At 39.2% G+C, this 25753-nt stretch overlaps 1 gene segment (V, D, J or C); it reads left to right on the forward strand.

Moving 5' to 3' along the window:
* Positions 1-1560: 1560 nt before the first annotated feature.
* LOC118842740 lies at positions 1561-18850 on the forward strand. The segment is given in 2 exon segments: positions 1561-1633; positions 18534-18850. Coding segments are annotated over 2 exon segments (366 nt in total).
* Positions 18851-25753: the final 6903 nt, after the last annotated feature.

Below are 25753 nucleotides of genomic sequence, written 5' to 3' on the forward strand. Positions count from 1 at the left end.
AGGTTAAGTCCTTTTCCCACCTGGACACATGGGAGCTAGTTAGTGCCTGAGGTAGCATTTCAAGTCAGGGTTTCCGGAGCTCTCTGTTCTGTGATACCTAGCTGCTAGGCACAATATTGCACTAACCCAAGGACCATAATCGAAATGAGAAAATCACCACACCCTAATGCTCATTAACTATGATAACACTAGTGTTCTATGAAGCCACCAACTACCATTGCATATAAAAATAAAGAGAAGGAAAAGGGAGGAGGAGAAAAGCAAAAGCAAAAACATCAACAATATCTAACACTTACATAGCACTTTAAAGATTACAAAGCACTTTACAAATATTACCTCATTTTATTCTGATGGAAACCTTGGGAGGCAGCCTCTACTAATCCCCATTTTACAAATGAAGAAATGAAGGCTAAAGGGTGTAAGTGACTTTTCCGAGTTACACAGCTAGTAAGTATCTGAGGTAGGATCTGGACTAGATGTGCCTGAAACCAAGACTTGTGCTCTGTCCACTGAACCATCTGGCTGCCTAGACAAGGGTATTACAATAGAACAGGCAAGGCTTGATGAGGACCTGGAACAGGGCACTTGTAATGTGAATAGAGAGAAAGGAAGACTTATGGTGAATATTAAGGAAATGGAGCCAATGAGACTTATCAATTACAAGAGACAAATGGGGAGAAGGACAGAATAGAACCTTGGGAGACATCCATTTATGGTGTGAGAGTGAAGGTGGAGGTGGAAAGGTTGGGAGGGCATGAATCACAATACTTTCTAGGATGCTGAGAAGTACCATCAGTGAGGCAAGAAGAAGAAAGGAAACCATGACATAGGAGTGTCAAGAAAACCTAGGGAGGGGAAAGTATCTAGAAGGATGGTGAGGGTGATTCAGGGGAGAGGAAGGGTCATGGGCATCAAATACTACAGAGAGCATAGAGAACTATTCAAGTCATCCTGTTTAACAATAAATTGGTCTTTGCTGATGTTGGAGAGAGTGGTTCTAGTGGAGAAGTACGATCAGAATTCAGATTAAAAGGGAGTAAGAAGTCAATGAAATGTGAGAAAAGTGGACATAATAAATGTAGACAGCTTTTTGTAGGAGTCTGAACTGAAGTCGACCTATAGGATGAGAGCTTGAGGTGATGCTAGAGTCAAATGTGGGGTTTTGTTTATTTTAACAGAAAATGAAATCAAAGGTTCAGGATGCTAGAATTTCTGGAAAGGTATGAATTAAGGGCATAAGTAGAAGCTGGAATTGACCTAGAGAAAGGACACTGCCTGCTCCGAGAGTGGAATGAAGGAGGGGAAGGATTCTAATGTCATTTGAAATATGTAATTGGGGAGAAGAAGGTTGTGATGAATAGTCTGTTTTCTCAAGGGACATGTAAGGGAGTACTTTCTATGTGGTCAGCCGTGGAGACAAACTAGCTCTGCACCTGGAATCCCAGACCATTTAAAAGACCAGGCTGCTTTGCATATTCTCCTCTATCTCCACCTCCAACCTATTCCTACTGCACAGAACCTTTATCAGAGGGTCTTGTTATTCTCTTGCCCAGGGATCAGCACTGGACAGAGCACAGCGTGGAGATGGTATCCCCAGCTCAGTTCTTCTGTCTCCTCCTGCTTGGACTTCCAGGTGAGGATGGATACACGTCGGGGTGCCATGGGATTATTCACATGCTTTGGTTCTCCTTTGAGATAATTGGGAACCTGTTTCTGAGGTTTTTAAATATACTCTTTTTTTAGTGTATTGTCTCATTTAGTGTCTGTCTCAGTAAAACTAGTCTAGCTGGATCTATTCAAAAGTCTTATCTGGTGAAAAATCTAGTCAACAGTTTGACTTTTGAGTTTTTCTTTTTCATTATAGATGCCAATGGACGGATTGTGATGACCCAATCCCCAACTTCCCTGTCTGTGACTCCAGGAGACACAGTCACCATCTCCTGCAGGGCTAGTCAAGACATTAGCAAGTATTTACAATGGCACCAGCAGAAACATGGTCAGTCTCCAAAGTCACTTATCTATTACACATCCAACCGGTACTCGGGGATCCCATCCCGGTTCAGTGGCAGTGGGTCTGGAACAGATTACACTCTCACCATCAGCAATGTGGAGGTTGAAGATGCTGGCGTTTATTACTGTATGCAGAATGATAACCTACCTCACACAGTGCTCCAGCCCTGCACAAAAACTTCCTCAGGCAGTTCAGCTGGTTTAGCACAGGGGAGCAATGGCTTCCTCTAGTTGCTAGGTCCAAACAGGCTGTGCTCTCTGATCAAAATTCATCTCACCTCATCCTCCTACAAAGCCCATCCTATCTTGACATATACATCCTGCATAAATATTAACAAAGCTAGGCAAAGTGTCTATATCATTCATGAAAAAAAGTATAACCCCTAACCTCTGACAACAGCTCCAGTGGGTAAAACATAAACAACACTTTTTAGGTTATCAACCCTTCACTCCTGGGGTGTAGCCTGTCCTTCCTGCCTCACTGAACATTACTTCCCCCCTTTTTCTAACATAAAGTTACTCAAGTATTTTATTTCCTCTTGTGTTAATCTGGGCAATTTTGTAAATATTTATGCATTTCACATTGTGGGTTTTGCTGGCATATAAAGGAGCAAAATTATTCCCAATAATTGCTTTAATTTCATTTTCATTGGTGATGCATCCTCCTTTTCATCTGTGATAATGGCAATTTGGTGTTCTTTCTTTTTTCTTAATCAAATTACCCAATGGTTTAGCTATTTTGTTGGTTTCTTCATAAAACTAGCTTCTAGTTTTATAAGGCCCATAGTTTTTTAAAAATTGTATTAATTTATTCCGTGATTTCTCAGATTTCCATTTTGGTGTTTAATTGGGATTTTAAATTTGTTCTTTTAGTTGTGTGCTTCCATTCTCATGTTCTCAGCCATCATTCTGGGAAGCAACATGCATATGCAGCCTGATACCTGTTCCTGAAGGTGCTACAAAAACAGATATTGAAGACCCAGAAAGGAAAGTTCTTGCCACAAAAGCCCTAGGCACTCATCAATGTTTATTGAAAAAGTGCTGAAGAGACTCTATCCTTCTGTTCCAAATCAACAACGTCTGTCTAAAGCAGAGACTTCTCCTTCAAAACCCAAAGTAGAACTAAGAAAAGTCCAGCCTTCAGCAGATGATGAAAATAAGCTCCATCCTAGGAAAACAATGTACACAGTAAGCTCACCTCCTGATGGATATGCTCCATGTTCTCCAGAATTCACCAACAGCAGAAAATCAGAAAAATCTGATAGCACTGATGACACAGAAGAAGAGAATCCTCAAGAGCCACCAAAGAGAAGAAGAAGAAAGCAGAACTGAAGAACATTTTGCAAAATTCTCATAATATTCATGTAGAACAAATAGAATTTGAGAAGGATGAGAGCCATTTACAAGAAAAACTACAGGCATAGCATACAGATGGTCCACAAATAAGCAAAAATAAAAAAAAGAAACTGAAAAAGAAACAGCAGAAGGAAAGGAGAAGAGCAGCTGGCCTACTGACAAAAGCCACTGGCATCAGTTTTACTTACCAGCCTGAGAGCAACAGGGAAAGAGAAGATTTTAAAGATACCAGTGACAAGGCAGTTGGCATCCTAGACTTCTTGCAGGCAACACAAGAAATTTATTTCTCTGACAGTAATTTTAAATCTTCTGGTTCAGCTGACTGTTTGGAAACTATCCAGGAGGTTTTTAAACATCTTGAATTTCATCGCATAGCTTCCTCAGATATTATACTTTTGACCAGATGAAAACTCTGGTACTTTTATAAGATACTGAAAGATTGAAGAGTGCTTTAGAATAGTTCCAAGAAGAATGCATGATGCCTCCTGACTATGCAAAAGAAATTGACACTCTTTTTCGTTACTGGATTACAGATATCCTTCCTATAAGGACCAGGAAAAAAGGTCCGGATGCCCATCTGCAAAGAGCTAAAATTTAATAATAGGAAAAAGCTTGAAAGAAGACATATGAAATGACTGAGAACTCTAAATATTGAAGTTGCCAAAACTGGTTTTAAAAGAAAAAAGTCATATGTTTTTACAGCGTAAATCAAACATTGTAAATTGATAAGATGTATCTGTTACTTTGCTTGTACAAATTAAACACTAGGTCTTACATAAGATCTTAAATGTTAAAATCAGGATATTAGAGTTGAAATGTTATTTACACATTTATTTTTTCAATGTATAGATCTTATATTAACAATGGGATTCTATTTTATTTTTTCCTTTGTCCATAAAGAAAACATAAAAATGTATTTTCTTTGTGGAATCAAATCAACTACTATTTTGAAGCTATAATAAAATTTTCAAATGTCAAAATAAAGAAAAACAAATATAGCATAGTTATCAAATAAGTCTTCCTGTCAGCTAATGCTAGTCTGTGTACTGTAGGTGATGCATTTTAGGCTATCTGCCAAACCCGTTGTGGATCAAGGCCCAGACTCGCAGCAATTTGCTCTTCAGACATTTCAAACTCACAATATGTGAACTTGCAATTCATCTACCTAAACCAAAGGAAAAAATGCTATAAAAGCCCATTTTCCAGGGTTCACATGTTAACCTATGAGGGAGAGACCCAAGGGTATATAAATTTAGATGTATATGTGTGTATGGGTACCAAAACATATATGTAAGTGTGTGTATATTATTTGCATGTATACATGTGTGTTTATGTATACAATTATATCCCACACACCAGTGTTTAATCTGAAAGTTATCTGAATAACACTAAACATTTGAGCAAACAGAAATTAATTACTTAAAAGGAGAATTAAAGTCAATTAGGCAGCTAGGTTGTGGAATGTATGGAGCATGGGTCCTGGAGTCAGGAAGATCTGAGTTCAAATCCAACTCAGACACTCCAGCTGCTTGCCATTCAACATGTCACTTAACCTCTATTTTCTTTAGGTTCCTCAACTGTAAGATGGGCGATCATATACAGTATCTACCTCCAAGGGTTGTTGTGAGGATCAAATGAGAGATATATGTAAACTGCTTAGCAGAGTGTGTGCCATGTAGTAAGTGCTATGGAAAGGATAACTATTGCGATTATTATTTTAAAAAAACAGTCAAAAGACCGAGGGAATGAGAAGAAAATAAAATGTGTATCTAATCAAAGACTACTAACCTGGAAAAAACCCAAGGGCTTAAGCATCACTGTATAGCCTGAAATAGAAGACCAAAAGAAGAAACCGGATATCTTGTTTCAACCAATCATTAAAGAAAATTGTCCTAGAGCAAGAAGTCAGAAAGAAAGAAGCCATAGATGGAGGAGCCACAGTCATGATAGCTGAAAATTCCCAGCCATCACCTTCAAGGAACCTAGACATCCAAAAGACAAAAGAATAATGTCTATAACCACTAACTTAACCAGAAGAGCTCAGTATAATCCTACAAGGAAAAAAGGTATTTTCTATTACATAGATGACTTTCAACATTTCTGATGAGAAAACTGAAGCAGAAAGGAAATTTGAAATAAATACATGGGCATCAAGAGAAAAATGAAGAGGTAAATTGTAAGTTAACAAGCAAATGGGACTTTGTATCAAAGAAATGTTTACATTCAAATGCAGGGAGTGATAAAAAGGTGGTTTAGGAATCCTAATGTCATAAAGGGTCATAGAGGTACTCCAATGAGACAGAAGAGTTACAGTGTATGTTCTGATGGGGTTGAAAGATGATAGAAAATGGAAGGGCAAAGGGTACATTAGAGATAAACAGAGTACAGATGCACAAGATCTCCAGTAGTTGAGGTGCACAAGTAGAAATATAAAGAAAGACAGAAGGAATGGGGGAGTAGACATCACTTGAGCTTCACCTTTATCTCAACTTCCTAAAATAGGGAAGAAACAACATAAATAGACACAGAGAGTTTGGTGTAAGAATGCATTCATCTCAACAGGGACATAGGTAGGAACAGGAGGAGAATGAAGGGTGTTTAAGGAGGAGAGTAAGTTCGGGGAGGGATTGTCATAAACAAATCAAGCCTTAGGTTTGTCAAGCGAATAGAGATGAGGATATTACAAGGCAAGAAAGAGAGAAAGAAAGAAAGAAAGAAAGAAAGAAAGAAAGAAAGAAAGAAGGAAAAATGTTTATTAAAGAAGGAGCAGGGAATACAGAGAAGAAAATGCACAAGAAAATAGGATGGTGAGAAAGACACATTTAGCTATCATCAAAAAAAATGTGAATGGGATAAACTCACAGATAGAGGAGAGACAGTGGGATTCAGGCTGGCTTCTGACTGAGTCTCCCTCTCTGCTTCTTCCCCCACAAGGAGTTGTAAACCTTCAGTGCTGAGCCCTTCCTTCCCTGGAGATCAAAAGTCACTGCCCAGGCACAGCTTGGGGCCATTTAGGTGCAGAACTTGCCTCTAGCTCCCTTCAGGCAGGGAATTTGGAGGGAATCCAAGGAAAGGAAGAAGGAGACAAACATTTATTAAGTGCCTACTGTGTGCCAGGCCCTGTGTTTAACCACTTTACAGATATTATCTCATTTGCTCCTTACAACAACCCTATGAAACAGGGGCTATAATGATCCCCATTTTGCAGATGAGGTAACTGAGGCAGGCAGACTCTAAGTGATTTGTCCAGAGTCCCACAGCTAGTAAATATCTGAGGTCACATTTGAACTCATGTCAACTCCAGGCCTTGCACTCAGTGAACTTTGCACCCCCTAGTGTCCAGGGGAGCTATGTTGGATTCAGACACTGGTGAAACATTTGCCCTTTATTTTCTCCTCTTCCCCTTTCCTCACCATCTTGTTCACCCGTTTGCTGATCTCTGCTAATCTTTTCTAAATATCCTTGGATTTGTGCTGCTCTGCCTGTCTCCATCTTGTCATCTGTCCAATAGCAAGTCATTCATTTTCTAAATGAAGAAACTGGCTCAAAGATGCATGTGAGCTAACTAAAGTCATCCAGTTAATTACTAATGGAGCTGCAACAAGCCCTGGGTCCCCTCACTTCCTTTCTATTACCCTCTTCAATCAGAACTAACTGACTTGGACAAGTGGTCCAAATGGCGCCATCATCTTCACCAACTTAAAGGTAAAGGACAGAAAAGAAATAAGTAAAGACTCTGTCAGGCAGCTATGTGGTCCAGCGTATAGATAGAGGGTTGGATCTGGAGTCAGGAAGACCTATGTTCAAATCTAGATTCAGACACTTACTAACCATGTGACCTTGGGCAAGTCACTTAACCCTCTTTGCCTCAGTTTTCTCATCTGCAAAATGACCTAGAGAAGTAAATGGCAAACCACTCCAGTATGTTTGCCAAGAAAACCCCAACTGGAGTCACAAAGAGTTCTCATGTGATTTCCAGGATTTCCATTTTGGTGTTTAAATGGGGATTTTAAATTTTTTCTCTTCCTAACTTTTTAGTTGGATACCCAATTCATTAATCTGCTATTCCTCCATTTTATTAATGTACGTGTTTAGAGATTTAAAATTTCCCCTAAGTCTTGCTTTGAGTGCACGCCACAAATTTTGGAACCTTGTCTATTTGTTGTCATGCTCTCTAATGGAATTACTGTTTCTGTGATTTTTTTCTTTGACCCACTCATTGTTTATGAGTAAGTTACTTAGTTTCCAATTGATTTTCAGTCTTTGCTTTATTGAATGTAATTATTGTTGCAATATGGTCTGAAAAGAGTATCCTTAATATTTCTGTTTCTCTGCATTTTTGTGAGGTTTTAATGCCCTAATATATGGTCAATTTTTGTATAGGTGCTATGCATGAGAAAAGGGTATACACACGTCTCATTTCAGTTTTTCCCAGAGACCTATTACAGCTAACTTTAAAAAATTCTATTCCTTTCCTTAACTTTTCTTCTCATTTATTTTATATCAATCTAGTTCTAAGAGGGGAAAGTGGAGGTCCCCCACTACTATAATTTTACTGTCTGTTTCCTGCTGTAATTAATTTAACTTTTCCTTTAAGAATTTCAATGCTCTGCTACTTGGTACATATATATACATATATATGTATATATGTATACACACACACACACACACACACACATATATATATGTTTGATATTGATACTATTTCATTTTCTATGTGTTTCTTTTCAGCAGGATATAATTTCCCTGCTTCTCCCTTTTAATGAGATCTATTTTTACTCTGGCTCTCTTTGAGCTTATATTTGCTACCCCTGCCTTTTTTTAAGCTGTGGTATAATAGATTCAGTTCCAGTCCCTTATTTTAACTCTTTATGTATCCTTCTGTTTCAAGTGTGTTTCTTTTCATCAACATATTATTGGATTTTGGTTTCTAATCCACTCTGACTTGCATAAGGTCACAGTATTTAGTGTCTGAGAAAGCACTGGAACTTAGAATCTTTCAAGGCTAAGGCTCTTCCAATGTACCACTGCATCAGTAATTAAGGAGGGACTTTCTTTTACTGTTTTTTCTTTTAGCAGTTATTTAATCAAGTGCCCTTGAAGAGTCTGGCCTTTGTTTCTTTGATCAAATCAGGAGTCTTTGATGACCTTCTTGCCTCAAGGGAAAGCCTAGTTTACACGGATTTGAGTCACATATTTGTGACACCAGAAGCTCCTGGGTTTGAGTGCCATGTTGGGACACCTTCTGACCCTGAACAGGATATATAAACTCAAAGGTTTGTGTTTTCCCTTGGGGCTCTCACTCACTGGAGGAGTGTTGATGTGGGGACTCTGGGCAGCCATTGTTAAGAGCTCCTTGGCTTTGAAGAAACCCAGATGTTTTGTTTGGAGGCTCTAGCCCACTAGAAGTGTGGCATGTCACTCTGGGCAAGCCGTTGTAACTGCCTCCCAGCTTTGCTAACCCAGATGTTGGTTTGTATTTGGTCTGTTTATAATGTATGTTTGCAATTTGTTTGTATTTGTTTTGAAGTACAGGTTGCTGGCTTTTCCTCCTGAGCTAAGTGAGTTGCATACATATGTGTGATTAAAGTGAGATTGTTAACCCCTTAAAGTTACTTTCCTTAGTAAAGCAGATTAAAAGAACCTGTGGTAGAAGCCTTCTGTGTGCTGCTTACTGCTGGTCTTACACAGCCACAGTAGCTACTAGCAGATTGTTGTTATACCCACCTAGCTGCCAGTATGGGGCCATTGTCATAGACTATACAAGAAGTAGTGAAGAGCTGGTCTAGGTTTATTGTAGTGTGAGTAGGGGACATGTATGGACAACATTGAGGAGGAGGAATCAACAAGAATTGGCACTTGATCCAGTATGAGCATGGGGGATGTCTGAGAGTAAAGAGTCAAGTAACGTTTTGACAGGGGAAAAGAAAAAGGAGAAGGAGAAAGAAGAGAAGGAGGAAGACAAGGAGAGGAAAAGGAGGAGGATGACAAGAAGAGGAGGACAAGAACAGTAGGAAAAAAGGATGAAGGGAAGAAGACAGAGGTAAAGGAGGCAGAAGAGGAGGATGAAGACATTGTACTAGAAAAGGAAAGAGAAGATCAGGCCCTGGACTAGGTTGTCTGTGGTGTCTATTGAAAAAGAAAAATATTGCTGTGAATGAAGTTGAGAAGGTGGCAACTCACTAGGTATAGAAGGGAGAGGGAAGAGTCCAGGATGAATCCCAGATTGCAGACTTGGGTGACTGAAAGAATAGTAGTGCCCTTGATAGAAACTGAGGCTCAGAGAGGTTAAATGACTTACCAAAGCCTCAGTGGCTGGTGAGATAACAGCAAATGGAAGAAGTAAAGTCAAAATTTATGGTCTGAAGTTTAGCATTTTTGAAGTATAAGACCCAATTTCAAATTTTAAGAAGTAATGCCTAATAGATTTTGGTACAACATTATTTTCACTCCAGAAAAATCATAATGTATCTCATATGTTTTTTTAAAGCAACACATTGTTGTGTTCTACTGCGGCAGCAGCAGTAGCAGCTGCTGCTTCCAGAGCTCGAGGCCCACAGATGGTGGGGAGAATCAAGCAGATAATCAGAGCAGGAGTGCAGGGATCTCTTTGCTAGTACAGAGGCAGGATTCACTTGCTTTGCCCTGCTTGGATCTGGGTCACAGTCCTAGTTGCAGGTCTTGGGGTGAGGAGGAGTGCTGGTGTGGCAGAGCTTGCAGTAGCTGTGGAGAGGGAGTCCTCCTAGCAGTTCCAAGGCAGAAAAGAGTGCTTGAGGTCACTCACAGATCAGAGCACAGGCCAGTAGAGGTAGGTGAAAGGGAATGAGTGAACCATATTCTCATCAAATTTGGCTTAAGGAGTGATAATATACACACTCAATTGGGTATCTTATCTTACAGGAAAGTATGGGGAAAGGGGATAAAAGGAGGGGGATGATAGAAGGGAGGACATAATGGGGAAAGGGGATAGTCAGAAGCAAACACTTTTGAAAAGTGACAGGGTCAAAGAAGAAAACTGAATAAATGAGGGATGGGATAGGATGGAGGGAAATATAGTTAGTCTTTCACAACATGATTATTATGGAAGTGTTTTGCATAATGGTATATGTATAATCTATGCTGAATTGTTTGTCTTCCCATGGGGAGGGAAAGAGAGTAATTAGGAACTCAAAGTTCTAAAAACAAATGTTAAAAACTATTTTTACATGCAACTGGCAAATTAGATATACAGGCAATGGGGTATAGAAATCTATCTTGCCCTACAAAAAAGTAAGGAGGAAGAGAATACGGGAGGGGGAGTGGGGTGATAGAAGGGAGGATACACTGGGGAAAGGGGCAATCAGAATATATGCCATGTTGAGGTGAAGAGGAGGGGAGAGAGGGGGAGAAAATTTGTAGTTCAAAATCTTGTGGAAATGAATGTTGAAAATTAAAAATAAGTTAATCTTGAAAAAAAATAAAAGTAAAATCCACATGGGCAAAAAAGGAGATGTCTCACTCCCCCCAGTTGTCTGTATTCAATCAAATGACCATGGAGACAATAAGTCACTGACTAGAATCGGGTCTGTTTTGAGATAAGTGTAAGGTGGCAGATCTGTTCAGCCCTAATTGTGCCAATTGTAGGGTGGTATACCCTCTGAGAGCATACTGAGATACCAGAGAAAGAGGGGCCCATGCCATCTTGGTTGTTAATAGGTTTCATTAGGTTCAATTAGATTAATTTTGGGAGTTTACTCACAAGAGTATGAGGAGGTATCATGCTGGGTGCCTCCACTTTCTCCATGAAGCATTCCTTCAGCTCCTTCCCATCCTCCTCTAACCCTGGTAAAATGACAGAACCTCTTCTAATTTCTCTTCGAACATTTCCTGGACCACTCATTCCTGTGCATTCTCCTTAGTTCCCCACGAATTTTAGTTATTTGTTTTGACTGAGGGAGGTAACTGAAGCTGAGCTGGGAGAAAGGGTCAGTGTGGAGGGGAGACTGCTGATGGTTCTAGTCCAAGTGGAATCACCTCCAGCTGCCTCCCTGTCCCTACTAGAGTTCACGACCTTTGAGTGCTCACCTGGTCAAAGAGGGTGAGAAATAGTATCTGACCACTTTGCATGAGGGGCCAAGTTCCCTCCAGACTGTCCTTCAGGTGGAACTGAATGTGGGGGTACCAAGCAGAGGAGAGTGTTTCCCCAAAGAAGTAGGGAGTGGGTGCATTTCTCAGACCCTCCACTGTTTGGGTTCTAACACTTTTCATTTGTAAAATGAGGAGGGGACCAAAGAGGGTTGCACTGAATGACCTCTAAGATCCTTTATGAATCAAAATACAGGGGGTCCCAAAATATTAGTGCAGGTTTTTGTCCTTAAAAGCTTTAAAGTGCACTAAGTCTTTTGGGATATCCCATATATGATGCCCATATGTATATATTTAAGGTCTCAAAAAAGTCCCTCCTCCCCACTCATTAGTCTGTGAAGTCTACCAGGGCTCTTTTCTTTTTGGATGGCCAACACCTCCTGAGCCCTTGACATTTGCATGTTTTGTCCCCAAAGACATGGCCCTGGGCAGTTGAGTGTTTAGAAAGAGGCTTTTCCATTGGTCATTGTATCATCAAGGCAATAAACACAACATCGATGATAATCATGAATATGCCTGTGTAGTTCTGTATCACAAAATATGAAAGACTCTCCATAAAGAAGGTAGAAGAAGTAAAACATTTATTTGGACACCAGAGAACCAGCTCCCACAATCAGTGAGCCCACTTTACCATAACAGCAAGGAACTTAAAACTCAATAGCACAACATAGTGCCTCACCATCCCAAAATCATCTGACCCTGCTGGGGCTTTCCCATAAAACAATCACAGCCACCAGTCTGCTCTCTCTCTCAATTGTGTCATACATGCTCTCTCTGCATTTCCTGCGAGACAACTCCCATTTCATCTCAGCAAGCTCCTCCTACCACATGTGACTTAGGCTTCCTGTGATGTAAGCAGATCACACAGTCTGTTAATGAACGGGAAAGCTCTTAAAATCTAAATTGCTATTACAGTTATGGTGACTGATGTGCTCTCCTGGGAGGATGCAACACAACAACACAGGCTCCCTGGCTCACCCTGTGCTTCCTGCTGCTCTCCATCCCATTTGAGAGACACACATTTAGCACAGCCTGGAGGCTGACACTGCCTTAAATCCAGTGTTAGTGATCCAGCTTTCAAATGCAACATCTCTCACTGTCTGTCTCTGAGCACAGTGAGTGGGTCTTCCTAATGGATTTTTTCATTTGGTGCTTTCTTCCACTAGCCAAGGTCCAGAGCAATCATTGTGCTGACACAGGCTCCAGACTCACTGCTTGCTTCTCCAGGATAGACAGCCACCAAGGCCAGCCAGGGTGTTGATGATGACATACACTGGTATCAGCAGAAACCAGGACAGTCTCCCAGGCTCCTCTTTAGATGTGTTTCCACCTTCCATGATGGGGTGCCTGCCTGGTTCAGTGGCAGTGGATATGGCTTTGATTTCCCCTTGACCATCAAAAGTGTGGAGGCTAAGGGGGCTGGGGTTTATCACTGTCAATAGGGTGACACTAGGCCTCTCACAGTGATACAGCCTGCCACAAACACCTCTCTGTGCCACCCAGTACAGCTGATTCAGGGGAGCAGCTGCTACCAAGATGCTCATGATTTGAGCCTTATTTGTCCCTTCACATTTACATCAGTTCCTTTTTCCATCTGTATGCAGCTGACATTATGAAGAGGAATTGAGCACCTTCCCTCTCCCCAGCCCTGTGTCAGGTATTACAGAGGTCTCTGACATCCAGGTGATCTCAAGGATCTTAGAGTCTAAGTGTGGAGGTACATTGTTTGCATACTCACACACAGGATGTTAAACATAAACATGAGAATTTGGTCAAAAAGGCTCATAAGGCTCTTCTCATCACATTTTTCTTCTTCTTAGAAATCAAAGGTCCAGGGATCGGCCCAGATGAAATTCTAGAATCAGAGGGAACCTTGCCTTTGACCTCACTCCAAACAGAAGAGCTAGAGCAACCCCAGGGACAGGAACTGGAGACAGGCCATCAGAAATGCTCTGTTTATGAATCATTTACTCAACATCGAAGATCTCACATTCTTTTGTAGGAGAGAGAATCCAAGCATGGAGAAGGTAATCTGTGGAAGGAAAGAGCCTGAGTGAAAAACCTGCTCCTGAAACAGGAAGGAATAAGTATTGGTATAAAGAGGGAGCAATCCCACATCTCTAAAATAGGAATAACAACAGTGAACCGATAGGGAGAAGTTTAAAAGACCAGCAAACGAATAGAAGCACAGAATTTTGTGACCACAAGCTTAGCACTCGGTAAAAGGGCATTGTAATTCCTAAGAAAAAGATTTCAAAATAAATATGAGAACCTCAATGTCCTCTCTTCTCTGACCATTTCTTTAGATGAAGAATATGTCACCAGGCTAAGAACTCAGAAAAGTGGACTTCTGGGATTGATGGAGTCTCAGAACAACTTCCATCGATGACCTTTCTCTGAGATCTGGGTGCCTCCTGATAAGACAGCCTCCCCATCCAGCCTTCCTAGCCTTCACTGCAATTTTCCTCATTCACTGCTCCATCTCTGAATGAGAGAGGAGATTTGGAATACTAGTTCCCCACTACCATTCAGGGGCTCTCTCTACCTCCATCACTCACTAATCTCTCTTTCTTTTAAGTTCTCTCAATCCAGATTTACCACCCAATCAAAAGGCTGGTAGCTGTTGTCTACCAACTTCCAGGACACTTCATCCTTCCTTGATGAGTTCAGTACCTGGCTCACTGCCTTCTTCTCCTCCTCAATTCACTTACATGCCAAGGAACTTCAACTGGTACTCTCCCAAAAACACTTACCTCTCAGGTCCTTGCCTTGCTCATTTCACATGACAAAAACCTCCAACCCACATCAGCTGTACACAGAAATGGTCATACCCTTGCTCACCTATCAATGCAAAGCCTCCATGTTCAAAAACTCTGAAATCCACTGAGGTGATCACAGTCTATTGTCATTATACCTATGTCTCTGCCTTGTAACTACAAACACTCTTCTTTATCCTTACTATGACCTCCAATCTCTTGGCCTCTTGGGTCTTTCCTAGGCCATCACCCCTGAAATAGATACACTCTGCTCACTTTGGCATCTTGACACCTAATGAATGATTTCCATCTACACTGTCCTGTTCTCTTGAACCCCTTGCCCCATTACTCTATCATTGATCTTGCCCTGCCAAGCCAAAGCCCTGGATTATTGCCACCATCTCCTGCCTTCCCTCCTGTACACATAATGCAGAAGGAAGCCTTTCCTGATCCCCTTTAATTCGAGGGTCTTCCTTCTTTTGTTTTATCTCCAAGTTATCCTGTATATCCATCATTTGTACATAGCTGTTTGCCTGGTATCTCTTTCATTTGACTGTGAGCTCCTTGAGAATGGGGACACTTTTTACCTTTCTTTGTATGCCCTGTGCTCAGAACAGTGCCCAGCACTGAGAAGATACTTAACAAATGTTTCTTTATTGACTGATAATATTACATTTCATCATAGTCTGTTAAAGGAAGAGGTAGTTCAAAGGCCAGTGAGATGAACTTGAGAATTGGCCCCGACAACTCCATGTGCAGTAGGGGAAACACAACAAATAGTGGTGACTATAAAGGACGAAGTCACTGGGCTACCTGCGCATAGTAGGCCATCTGGGACAGGAGAAGTCATTGTGTCAAAGCAGAGATGACCCAGAAGAGGATATGTATTTATCATGCCTCTCTCTCTGTAAACACAATCAGGAAGCCTGGAGACTAGGTCCCTACAGTGACCCTGTTGGTATCAACGTTGAGAAGAAAAAAAATGTTCCCATGTTAACCAGACTATACCCAATGAGTTATCTTCAGAGCCAGTTGTGTTGGTATTATTTGCCTTTGTGTATTGTATCCTCCATTTCAAGTGGATATTGCAGTAGAGTCAATGTATCAGATAACATATATAAAGCTTTGCAAGCATTAAGGTGCCATATAAAAGTTAACATTTATTATTGTCATGGTCTAAAATTGTAATGAAAGCATGTTGGTGAACCCAAGCACCTCTATGTGTGTCTCTTGCAGCTGGGAACCAATGACCTCATCTCCATGTAGTTCTGTCCAGTGTTGATCTCTGGGGAAGGCAGTGACCTGCCGTACTGATGAGGGCTCTGTTCATGGGGGTGAGAGGGGCTTTCAAAGGAGCTGGACTGAAGGGAGAAGTTCTTCAGAAGCCTCCAGCTTTAGAAGCAACAAAGCTCTTGGGTTCATGACATGGGTAGTTCCTCCCCAGGTATCCTCTTTCAGACCAGGGAGGAATATTCAGATTCAGGGACATTCCTCCCCTTCCTGTGGGTGGGAATGATGGAAGAACTAGACCTCTTGGGTTCTGTCATGAAATAAAGTGCCCAGAATAATAAAAATAAGTTTCATTGTTAAACAACTAAAAGAATTCAGAATCATGATATCATTCAATAATTATTAGAGGTACAAGTGAACTTAAGAACCTCTGGTCCAACCCACTCATTTTATTAATTACAAGACAACTAAGCCTGGATGACAAGTGATAATCAAAGTTACCCAGAGAGTGTATGATAACTTCAAAGTGAAGATTAAGAGGGCTGTGTGTTGGCACTTCATTAGTCTTTGTCTGAGCTCCCCAAGAACCCTGTGGGATACTCAGAGACGATGTTACTGTTTCCTCTGTAGAGAAAAAGAAATTGATGTTCTGAGAAATGCAATCATTTGGCCTAAATGATTGAGGTAGTAAGAGGAAAAGCTGAGAGTGGAACCCGGCTATTCTGTCAATTAGTCCAAGAGAGAATAATAATGATATTGATGATGGCAATGATGTTAATGACAATAATAATACTAACTAACATTTGCACAGGGTGTTTAGGTTTTTAAAAACTTTTAAAATATTTCATTTTATCCTTAAAAAATTTTAGGTGGTAGGGGTTACTATTATCTCCATTTTACATATGAAGAAACTGAGGTGAACCAGATTATGTGAATTATTGAGAGTCACACAACTAGTAAGTGTCTGAGATTGGATTTATACTCAGGTCTCCTTGAAATTTGGTCCAGCACTCTAGCTTCCTTGGCATCACCTTACAACTACTCCTATTACTGCTACTGCTACTACTATTACATACACACAGCATTCATATATATATATATATATACGTATATACAGCACTCTGAGGTTTCTGAAGTACTTTACAAATGTCACCTCATTTGATTGTCACAACAACCATGTGAGATAGGTGATAATATTATCGCTCTTTAACACACAAGAAAACCAAGGGTGAGAGATTAAGCGACTTCCTTATGGCGATCCAACTAGAGAGTGCCCGAGGCAGCATTAGGTCTCAGAGTTTCTTGGCTCAAGTCCAGAGCTCTATATTCTGTGACGCCTAGATGTTTAGCACAACACTGTACCATCCCAAGGACATAACTGAGATGAGAAATTCAGCACACCCTCATGCTCCCTAACTGCAAGAGGACTAGTGTTCTATTCACGCACTAGCTATCCTTGTGCCTAACAATAAAGTGAAAGAAAAAGAGGAAGAGAAAGTAGGTGGAGGAGAAATTAAGAACAGCGACAATGATAGCTAGCACTCACATAACCCTTCAATGTTTGCAAAGCATTTACAAATATTAGCTCATTTTATTCTAATGACAATGTTAGGAGACAAATCCTATTAGTTTCCATTTTACAAATGAGGGAACTGAGGCTGAGTGGGGTTAAGTGACTTTCCAAGAGTTACACAGCTAGTAAGTGTCTGAGGTAGGATTTGAACTAATGTACCTGAAACAAGACTTTTGCTCTGTCTACTGAACCACCTGGCTGCCTAGAACAATGGCTTGCAATAGAACAGGCAAAGGGTGATGGAGGAACTGGAGCAGGGCACTGGTAATGTGAATAGAAAGAAAGGAAGACATATGGGGAACATTAAGGAAATGGAATCGACGAGACTTGTCAATACAGGAGATAGATGGGGAAAGGGCATAACAGAGTCTTGGGAGAAATCTATATAGCATGTGGAGTGGGGGTGGAGGTAGAAAGGGTGGGAGTGCATGAATTATGAGCTTTGTAGGATGCTGAGAAGTACTATCAGTGAAGCAAGAAGAAAAAAGGGAACCATGACATAATAGTGTCAAGAAAACCTAGGGAGGAGAAAGTATCTAGAAGGATGGGGTGGGTGACTGGGGGGAGAGGAAGGGTCATAGGAAACAAATACTACAGAAAGCATTGAGAATTATTCAGGTCATCAGGTTTAAGCATAAGTTGATTTTTGCTGATGTTGGAGAGAGAGGTTCTAGCAGAGAGATATGATCAGAAGCCAGATTAAAAGGGAATAAGAAGTCAATGGAAGGTGAGAAAAGTGAACACAGTAAATGTAGAAAGCTTTTTCTAGGAGTCTATGAATTGAAGATGAACTATAGGATGAGAGCTTGAGGAGATGGTAGAGTCAAGTGTAGGGGCATGAATTAAGGGCATAAGCAGAGGCTGGAATTAACCTAGAGAAGGGACACCTCCTGCTCTGAGACTGGAATGAAGGAAGGGAAGGATTCTAATCTCATTTGAAATGTGTAATTGGAGAGAAGAAGTTTGTGTTGAATAGTCTGTTTTCTCAAGGAAAATGTAAGAGAAACACTACCTATGTGGTCAGCCCAGGAGACAGACTAGCTCTGCACCTAGGAGCCCAAAACATCCTCCTTTCCCCATAAAAGGCCAGCCTGCTTTGCATACTCCCTCCTATCTCCACCCCCAAGCTATTCCTACTGCACAGAACCTTTATCAGAGGGTCTTGTTATTCTCTTGCCCAGCGATCAGCACTGGACAGAGCACAGTATGGAGATGGTGTCCCCAACTCAATTCTTCTGCCTCCTTCTGCTTGGGCTTCCAGGTGAGAAAGTGAACACATGGGTTTGCCATGGGATTATTCACATACGTTGGTTCTCCTTTCAGATAATTTGGAACTTGTGTCTGGGGTTTTAAAATATTCTTATTTTTTAAGTGTATAATATGTCTGTCCCAGTAAAATTAGTTTAGCTGGTTCTACTCAAAAGTCTTATGGTGAAAAATCTAGTCAGCAGTTGGTGACATTTGAGTTTTCTTTTTCATTATAGATGCCAATGGACAGATTGTGATGACCCAATCTCCAGCTTCCCTGTCTGTGACTCCAGGAGACACAGTCACCATCTCCTGCAGCGCTAGTCAAGACATTAGCGAGTATTTAGCATGGTACCAACAGAAACATGGTCAGTCTCCAAAGTTACTCATCTATGGTACATCCAACCTGGAGTCTGGGATCCCATCCCGGTTCAGTGGCAGTGGGTCTGGAACAGATTACACTCTCACCATCAGCAGTGTGGAGGCTGAAGATGTTGGAGTTTATTACTGTATGCAGAATGATGAAAGGCCTCTCACAGTGCTCCAGCCCTGAACAAAAACCTCCTCAGGAGTTCAGCTGCTTCAGCGTAAGTGAGCAGTTGCTTCCTCTGTTCTCAAGGTTAAAACTGCATGTGCTCTACAGTCAAGACTAATCTTCTACCATTTTCCTGTGAAATCTATTCTACCATGGCATTTACATCCTGCATAAATAATACCAAAGCTGCCAAAGGGTCCAAATTATAATCTAAGACATTCATAGAAAAACCTGAAACCAATAACCTCTGATAACAGGTCCAGTGGCTAACCTTGTTGCCCTTAGGGTAAAACATAAACAACACTGATTAGATTTAAAAACCCTTCACTACTGGAGTATAGCCTGCCCTTCCTGCTTCACTGAACATTATTACTTCCCCTCTTTTAATAACATAAGGTTATTTAAGTCTTTTATTTCCTCTTCTGTTAATCGGAACCATTTCACAAATATTTATCCATCTTACATAAATTGTTTTCTTGTCGTGTAATTGCACAAAATACCTCCTAATAATTGCTTTGATTTAGTCTTCATTAGTGAGGCATTCCCCATTTTCATTTTTAATACTGGTAATTTGGTTTTCTTCTTTCAGTTTTCTTAATAATATTACCCAGTGGTTTATCTATTTTGTTGATTTCTTCATAAAACCAACTCCTAGTTTTGTAAGATCCAGGGTTTTTAGTTTTAAATTTTATTAATTTCTCATATGATTTCCACAATTTCCATTTTGATGTTTAATTGGGGATCATAAGTTTGTTCTTTTCCTATTATTAGGTTGCATGTCCAATTAATTGATCTACTCTTTCTCCATTTTATTAATGTATGTCTTTAAAGATTTAAAATCTCCTCTAAGTCTTGCTTTGACTGCATGCTGCAAATTTTGGAATCTTGTCTATTTGTTGTCATGCTCTTTAATGGAATTATTGTTCCTGTGATTTTTTCTTTGACCCACTTGTTCTTTATAAGTAAATTACTTAGTTTCCAATTAATTCTCGATCTTTGCTTTACTGAATGTAATTATTGCTGCAATATGGTCTGAAAAGAGTGTCCTTAATATTTCTGTTTCTCTGCATTATTGTGAGGTTTTTATGCCCTACTACATGGTCAATTTTTGTATAGGTGGTATGTACAACTGAGAAAATGGTATACACATTTCTTGTCTCAATTTTTCCCAGAGGTCTATCATACCCAATTTTTTAAAAATTCTATTCTTTTCCTTATCTTATTTCTTATTTACTTTATATTTCCCTTGTTCTGAGAGGGGAAAGTTGAGGTCTCCCACTAGTATAATTTTACTCTCTATTTCCTCCTTCATAGATTTAGCTTTTCCTTTAAGAATTTGAATGCCAAGCTGTTTCATGCATACCTGTTTTTTATTGATATTATTTCATTGTCTGTGATTTTCTTTTTAGCAAGATGTAATTTCCCTCCTTATCTCTTTTTAATTAGGTCTATTTTTGCTTTGGCTTTCTTTGAGCTTATAATTGCTTCTCCTGCTTTTTTTTTTTTACTTTACTTGAAGTACAGTAGATTCAGTTCCCAGTCCCTTAGCTTAGCACTTTATGTATCTTTCTGTTTCAAGTGTATTTCTTGTAAACAACATATTGTTGGATTCTGGTTTCTAATCCATTCTGCTATCCATTTCCATTTTATAAGTGAATTCATCCCATTCATATTCACAGTTATTCTTACTAACTGGATATTTCTCTCCATACATTTTTCTTCTGTTTACCCTATTATCTCATTTTATCCTCTCTCATTTGTAAAGCTTGTTTTATCTCTGCCCACTGCTTCCCTTAATCCACCCTCCTTTTTAACAGCCCCTCCCTTTTTATTTTTCTCCTTCCCCTCTAACTTTGCTGTTGAGTAAGATTAGTTTCTATATGCAATTGAGTGTGTGCATGTATATATGTGTGTGTATATGTGTATGTGTATATATACATATATATTTGTATACATATATGTGTATAAAATATACACACATATCTATATACATATATATTTATATACAAATATATATTTCCCCCATTCTTCAAACCAATTTAGATGAGAGTGAAGTTCAAGTGTTGCTCACCCCCACCTACCATTTCCTCCTCCACTATAAAAGCTCTTTGTTGCATGCCTCTTTTATGTGAGATGATTTTCCTAATTCTTTCTCTCCTTTCCCTTTCTTCCAGTGCATCCATCTTTTCACCCATCTATTTTTTAGAACACTCCAAATATAATCAACTAATTCCCACGCCTTTTATGTGCAGTCCTTTTAGGTGCCTTCAATAATAAAATTCTTAGGAATTATATTGCCATCTTCCTATACAGGAATGTGACAAGCTTAACTTTATTGAGTCTCTTATGGTTACTCTTCCATGTTTACCTTTTTATGCTTGTTTTGAGTCTTGCATTTGAAAGTCAGATTTTCTGTTCATCTCTGCTCTTTTCAGCAGGCATGCTTGCAAGTCCTCCATGTCATTAACAATTCACTTTCCCCTGAAGTATTATACTCAGTTTTGCTGGGTAGGTTATTCTTGGTTGTGATTTTAGCTCTTCTGTCTTCCAGAATATGATATTCCAAGCCCTGAGCTCTTTTAATGGTGGTATAGTTCAGTCATTTTTTAGCAGTGTCCAATTCTTCATGACCCTGTTTTGGGTTTTCATTATCAAAGATACTGGAGTAGTTTGCCATTTCCTTCTCCAGCTCATTTTACTAATCAAGATGAGGATGCTGATATGGATACTGAGACAAACAGGGTTAAGTCACTTGCACAGGGTCACATAGCTAGGGAGGGCATGAGAACAAATTTGAACTCATGGAGATGAGTCCTGGCTCCAGGCCCTATACTCTATCTACTGTAACATCTATTTGCCCAATCAGCTTTTACAAAGGGATTATTCACTTAGCAGATATTGAAAAATAAAATTACAAGTATTACCACCCTCAACTTTGGGAGACATGCTGTCCCCAATGCCATTTTAGTTCCTGGAGGCACATTTTCTAGATAACATTGATGCCATCAAGTTTTCATCCCAATATAGCCTTGTTGTGCAATAAGTCTGCCTGTCAGCTAATGCTGGTCTGGGTACTGTAGGTGATGAATTTTGGGCTAGTTGCAAAACCTGTTGTAGAGTAAGGCCCAGACTCTCAGAGACTTGCTCTCCAGACATTTCAAATTCACAATATATGAATCTGCAATTCATCCACTTAAAAGAAAATATGCTGAGGCAAAGACCAAAGCATATTTTCCCTGGTTTATATGTTAGCCTATGAGGGAGAGACTGAAGGGCATATAAATTTACATGTATGTGTGTGTGAATGCACAAACACACATAAAAATGTGTAAGTATTTATTATGTTGGTGTATATATGCTTCTATATATAAATATACCTGCATACAACAGTGCTTAATCTGAACGTTATCTGAATAACACTCAAAATTTGAGCAAACCAAAGTCAATGACTTCAAAAGACAATTAAAATTAGTTAGACAAGTGGGCTGTGGAGTGTATAGAGGACTGGACCTGGAGTCAGGAACATCTGAGTTCAAATCCAGCCACAGATGCTTATTGGCCATGTGACCTTGGGCAAGTCACTTAACCTCTATTTTCCTCAGGTTCTTCAATTGTAAAACGGGAATCATAATAGTACCTACCTCCTAGGGTTGTTGTGACAATCAAATGAGATAATATTTGTAAACTGGCTAGCACAGTGCCTGGAACATAGTAAGTGCTATATAAAGGATAGCTATTTCCATCATTGTTAAAACAAAGTCAAAAGACTGAGGAAATTAGAAGAAACTAAAATGTACGTCTAATAAAAAATCACTAAACTGGAAAAAAGAGCAAGGGCAGATAACTTAAGAATCATTATACAACCTGAAATCTATGACCAAAAGAATAACCTGGATATCTTTTTTCAGAAATCATGGAAGAAAATTGCTCTATAGTAAGCAATCAGAAAGAAGGAAGTCAAATATTGAGGAACCACAGTCAGGATTGTCCAAAATTTATCAGCCATCACTTTCAAGGAACCTAGACATCCTAAAAGTAAAAGATTAAGGTCTCTTACCATAAATGACCTACCAAGAAATATTCACTATAATCCCCCAAGGAAAAAAAGTGCATTCTATGACATCAATGACTTTCAAACATTTGTCATGAGAAAACTGAAGAAAAGATATTTGAAATAAATATATAGACATCAAGAGAAAAATTGAAAGGTAAATCCAAGTTAACAATCAAAAGAGACTTTGTGTCAAAGAAATATTTACATTCTAATGGTGGGAGTGATAAAAGGGTGGTTCAAGAATCTAAATGTCATTAGGGGTCATAGAGGTATTCCAATGAGACAGAAGAGTGATAGTTTGTTCTGATGGTGCTAAAAGAAGATAGAAAATGGAAGGGGAAAGGAAATATTAGAGCTAAATAAGGGAGAGAGGCACAGGATCTCCAGTAGATGAGGTGCACAAATAGAAGTATATACAAAGATGGAAGGAATAAGGGGATCAGACATCATTTAAGCTTCACTTTTATGTCAACTTCTTAAAATAGGGTAGAAAGTACATAATTACACACAGAGAGTTTGGTGTAGGAAGGCATTCGTCTCAACACAAAGAGGATAAAGAAGATAAGGAGAATAGTTTCAGGGAAGGATTGTCATAAGCAAACCAAACTCTAAGTTTGTTGAAAGGGCAGAGAAGAGATTAAAAAGAAAGAAAGAAACAATAAGAACATTTAATAAAGGGTGAGTGAGGTGCACAGAGAAAGAAATGCATGAGAAAATAGGATGGAGAGGAATATACAATTAACTCATCACAATGAATGTGAATGAGATGAACTCACACATATAAAGGTATTGGATAACAAGTGACTATAAAGAAGTATCCAGCAGTATGGTTTTTTTTTAGAAGAAACTTTTTAAATATAAAAACTCCCATGTACTTAAAATAAGGGTCTGGAGCAAAATCTATGATGCCTCAACTAAAAATTAAAAAACAAACCAACCAGGTATAGTGATTGTGATTTCAGACAAGGCAAACAACAAAAATAGACTTAATTAAAAGAGATAAATGGAGAAGCTACATTTTTCAGAAAGGTAACATAGACAATGAATAAATTTCAATATTTAAAATATATGAACTAAATCATATCATATCTGAAGACTTAAAAGAAAAATTAAATGAATTACAAAGAAAAATGGACAGTAAAAATTTAACAGTGGGTTACCGTAATATAATGCTTTTTGCCCTAGATAAATCTAACCAAAAAATAAATTAAAAAGAAGTCATCACCTCAATATAATTTTAGAAAAGTTAGTATGATTGACTGCTGCTGATTATGGAATGTTTGTTTGAAAAAGAATATATATTTCTAATCTGTGTATGGAACCTTAACCAAAATTACTAAGATATTGGGACATAAAACCTTCACAAATTCAGAAAACCAGAATTATTATACGCAATTTTTAATGACAACAAAAAAGAGCCAATAGAAAAGAGTTAAAAGTCTATTGGAAACTTAATAATTAAATTCTAAAGAACTGGTCAAGGAACAAATTATAGAAATGACAGATTAGTTCATTAAATGCTATTATTTATATATTCATTAAATATTAATATAGCAATTATTTATTTATTTAATCAATAATTATTTATTATTAATTTTATTTAAGTATTTTTAATTTTGATGATTAGCTATTTAATTTTAACAATTGATAAATAAATTGATTTATTAATTATTTATTAATGAAATATTAATATATTCATTAAATATTAATGCAAAATACCAAAATTTTTAGGATGTAGCCCAAGTAGCCCTTAAGAGAAAATGTATGTTTCAAAACGCTTGCTTTGAGAGGGAGGTGGGGAAAGGAAGAGGGAGGATACATAGGAAGAGGCTAAACAAGAAGAAAACCCCTTTCCCAGTCTTCTTCCACCTTACTCCCCACATACTCTGATTCAGTGATACTAGCCTCCTTGCTATTACAGGAGTGAGACCCTTCATCTCCTCATTCTGGTCATTTTCCCTGGCTATTCCACGTGCCTGGAATTTTCTCCCTCCTTATCTCTACCACCTGGCTTCCTTCAAGTAGCAGCAAAACCCCCACCTTTTCCAGGAAGTGTTTCCTGATCCCCCTTACTGCTAGTTCCTTCTCTCTTTTAATTATGTCTGATTTACCTGCATATGGCAGTTTGGGTCATACTTACTTGCATCGTATCTCCTCTATTTGGCTATGACATCCTTGGGAGCAGGGACAGTCTTATGCCTTTTTTTGTATCCTCAGCACTTAGAAGAGTCCTTGGCACATCAGGGGTGCTTAATAAATATTTATTTGTTGATTTGTAATATTACAGTTCATCACAGTCTATGCTCTCTGCCACCAAGGGAACAAGGAGTTTAAAGGTCAATGAGTTGAACTTGGGAACTGAACCAAACCTGTCAGAGGCTGCCCTAAAGACCCCACATGCACCAAGGAAAATAGTGAAGAATGGTGATTTTAAAGGACAAAGTCACTGCACAAATTAGACCATGTGGGGAAGGAGATGTCAAGTGTCAGCAGAGATGGACCATATGTGGATATGTACTTAGAGTAGCTCTCTCTCCAGCAGGCTGAAGCCTGGGTCCCACAATGACCATGTTGGCATCTTCATTTAGAGGGAACAAATCCATTGCATTGTCATTTTTCAACTTTGAGAATTATACGCTCGATTTTATGTGAATATTTCAGTGCTGCAAATGATATGTACAAGCTAATATTTATTACCGTTGTCTAAAATGATAATGAAAGCACATTATGATCACCTGGCTCCTCTGCCACCTTCTTCACCTGGGAGCCAAAGAAACAAGAGGCAGAGGAACTGAGCCAGGGACACCATCTCCATGCTGTGCTCTGTCCAGTGCTGATTCTTAGGCTGGGGAAGGAAAGGTCCCACT

This window comes from Trichosurus vulpecula, chromosome 3, assembly GCF_011100635.1.
Source record: "Trichosurus vulpecula isolate mTriVul1 chromosome 3, mTriVul1.pri, whole genome shotgun sequence".
NCBI lineage: Eukaryota > Metazoa > Chordata > Mammalia > Diprotodontia > Phalangeridae > Trichosurus > Trichosurus vulpecula.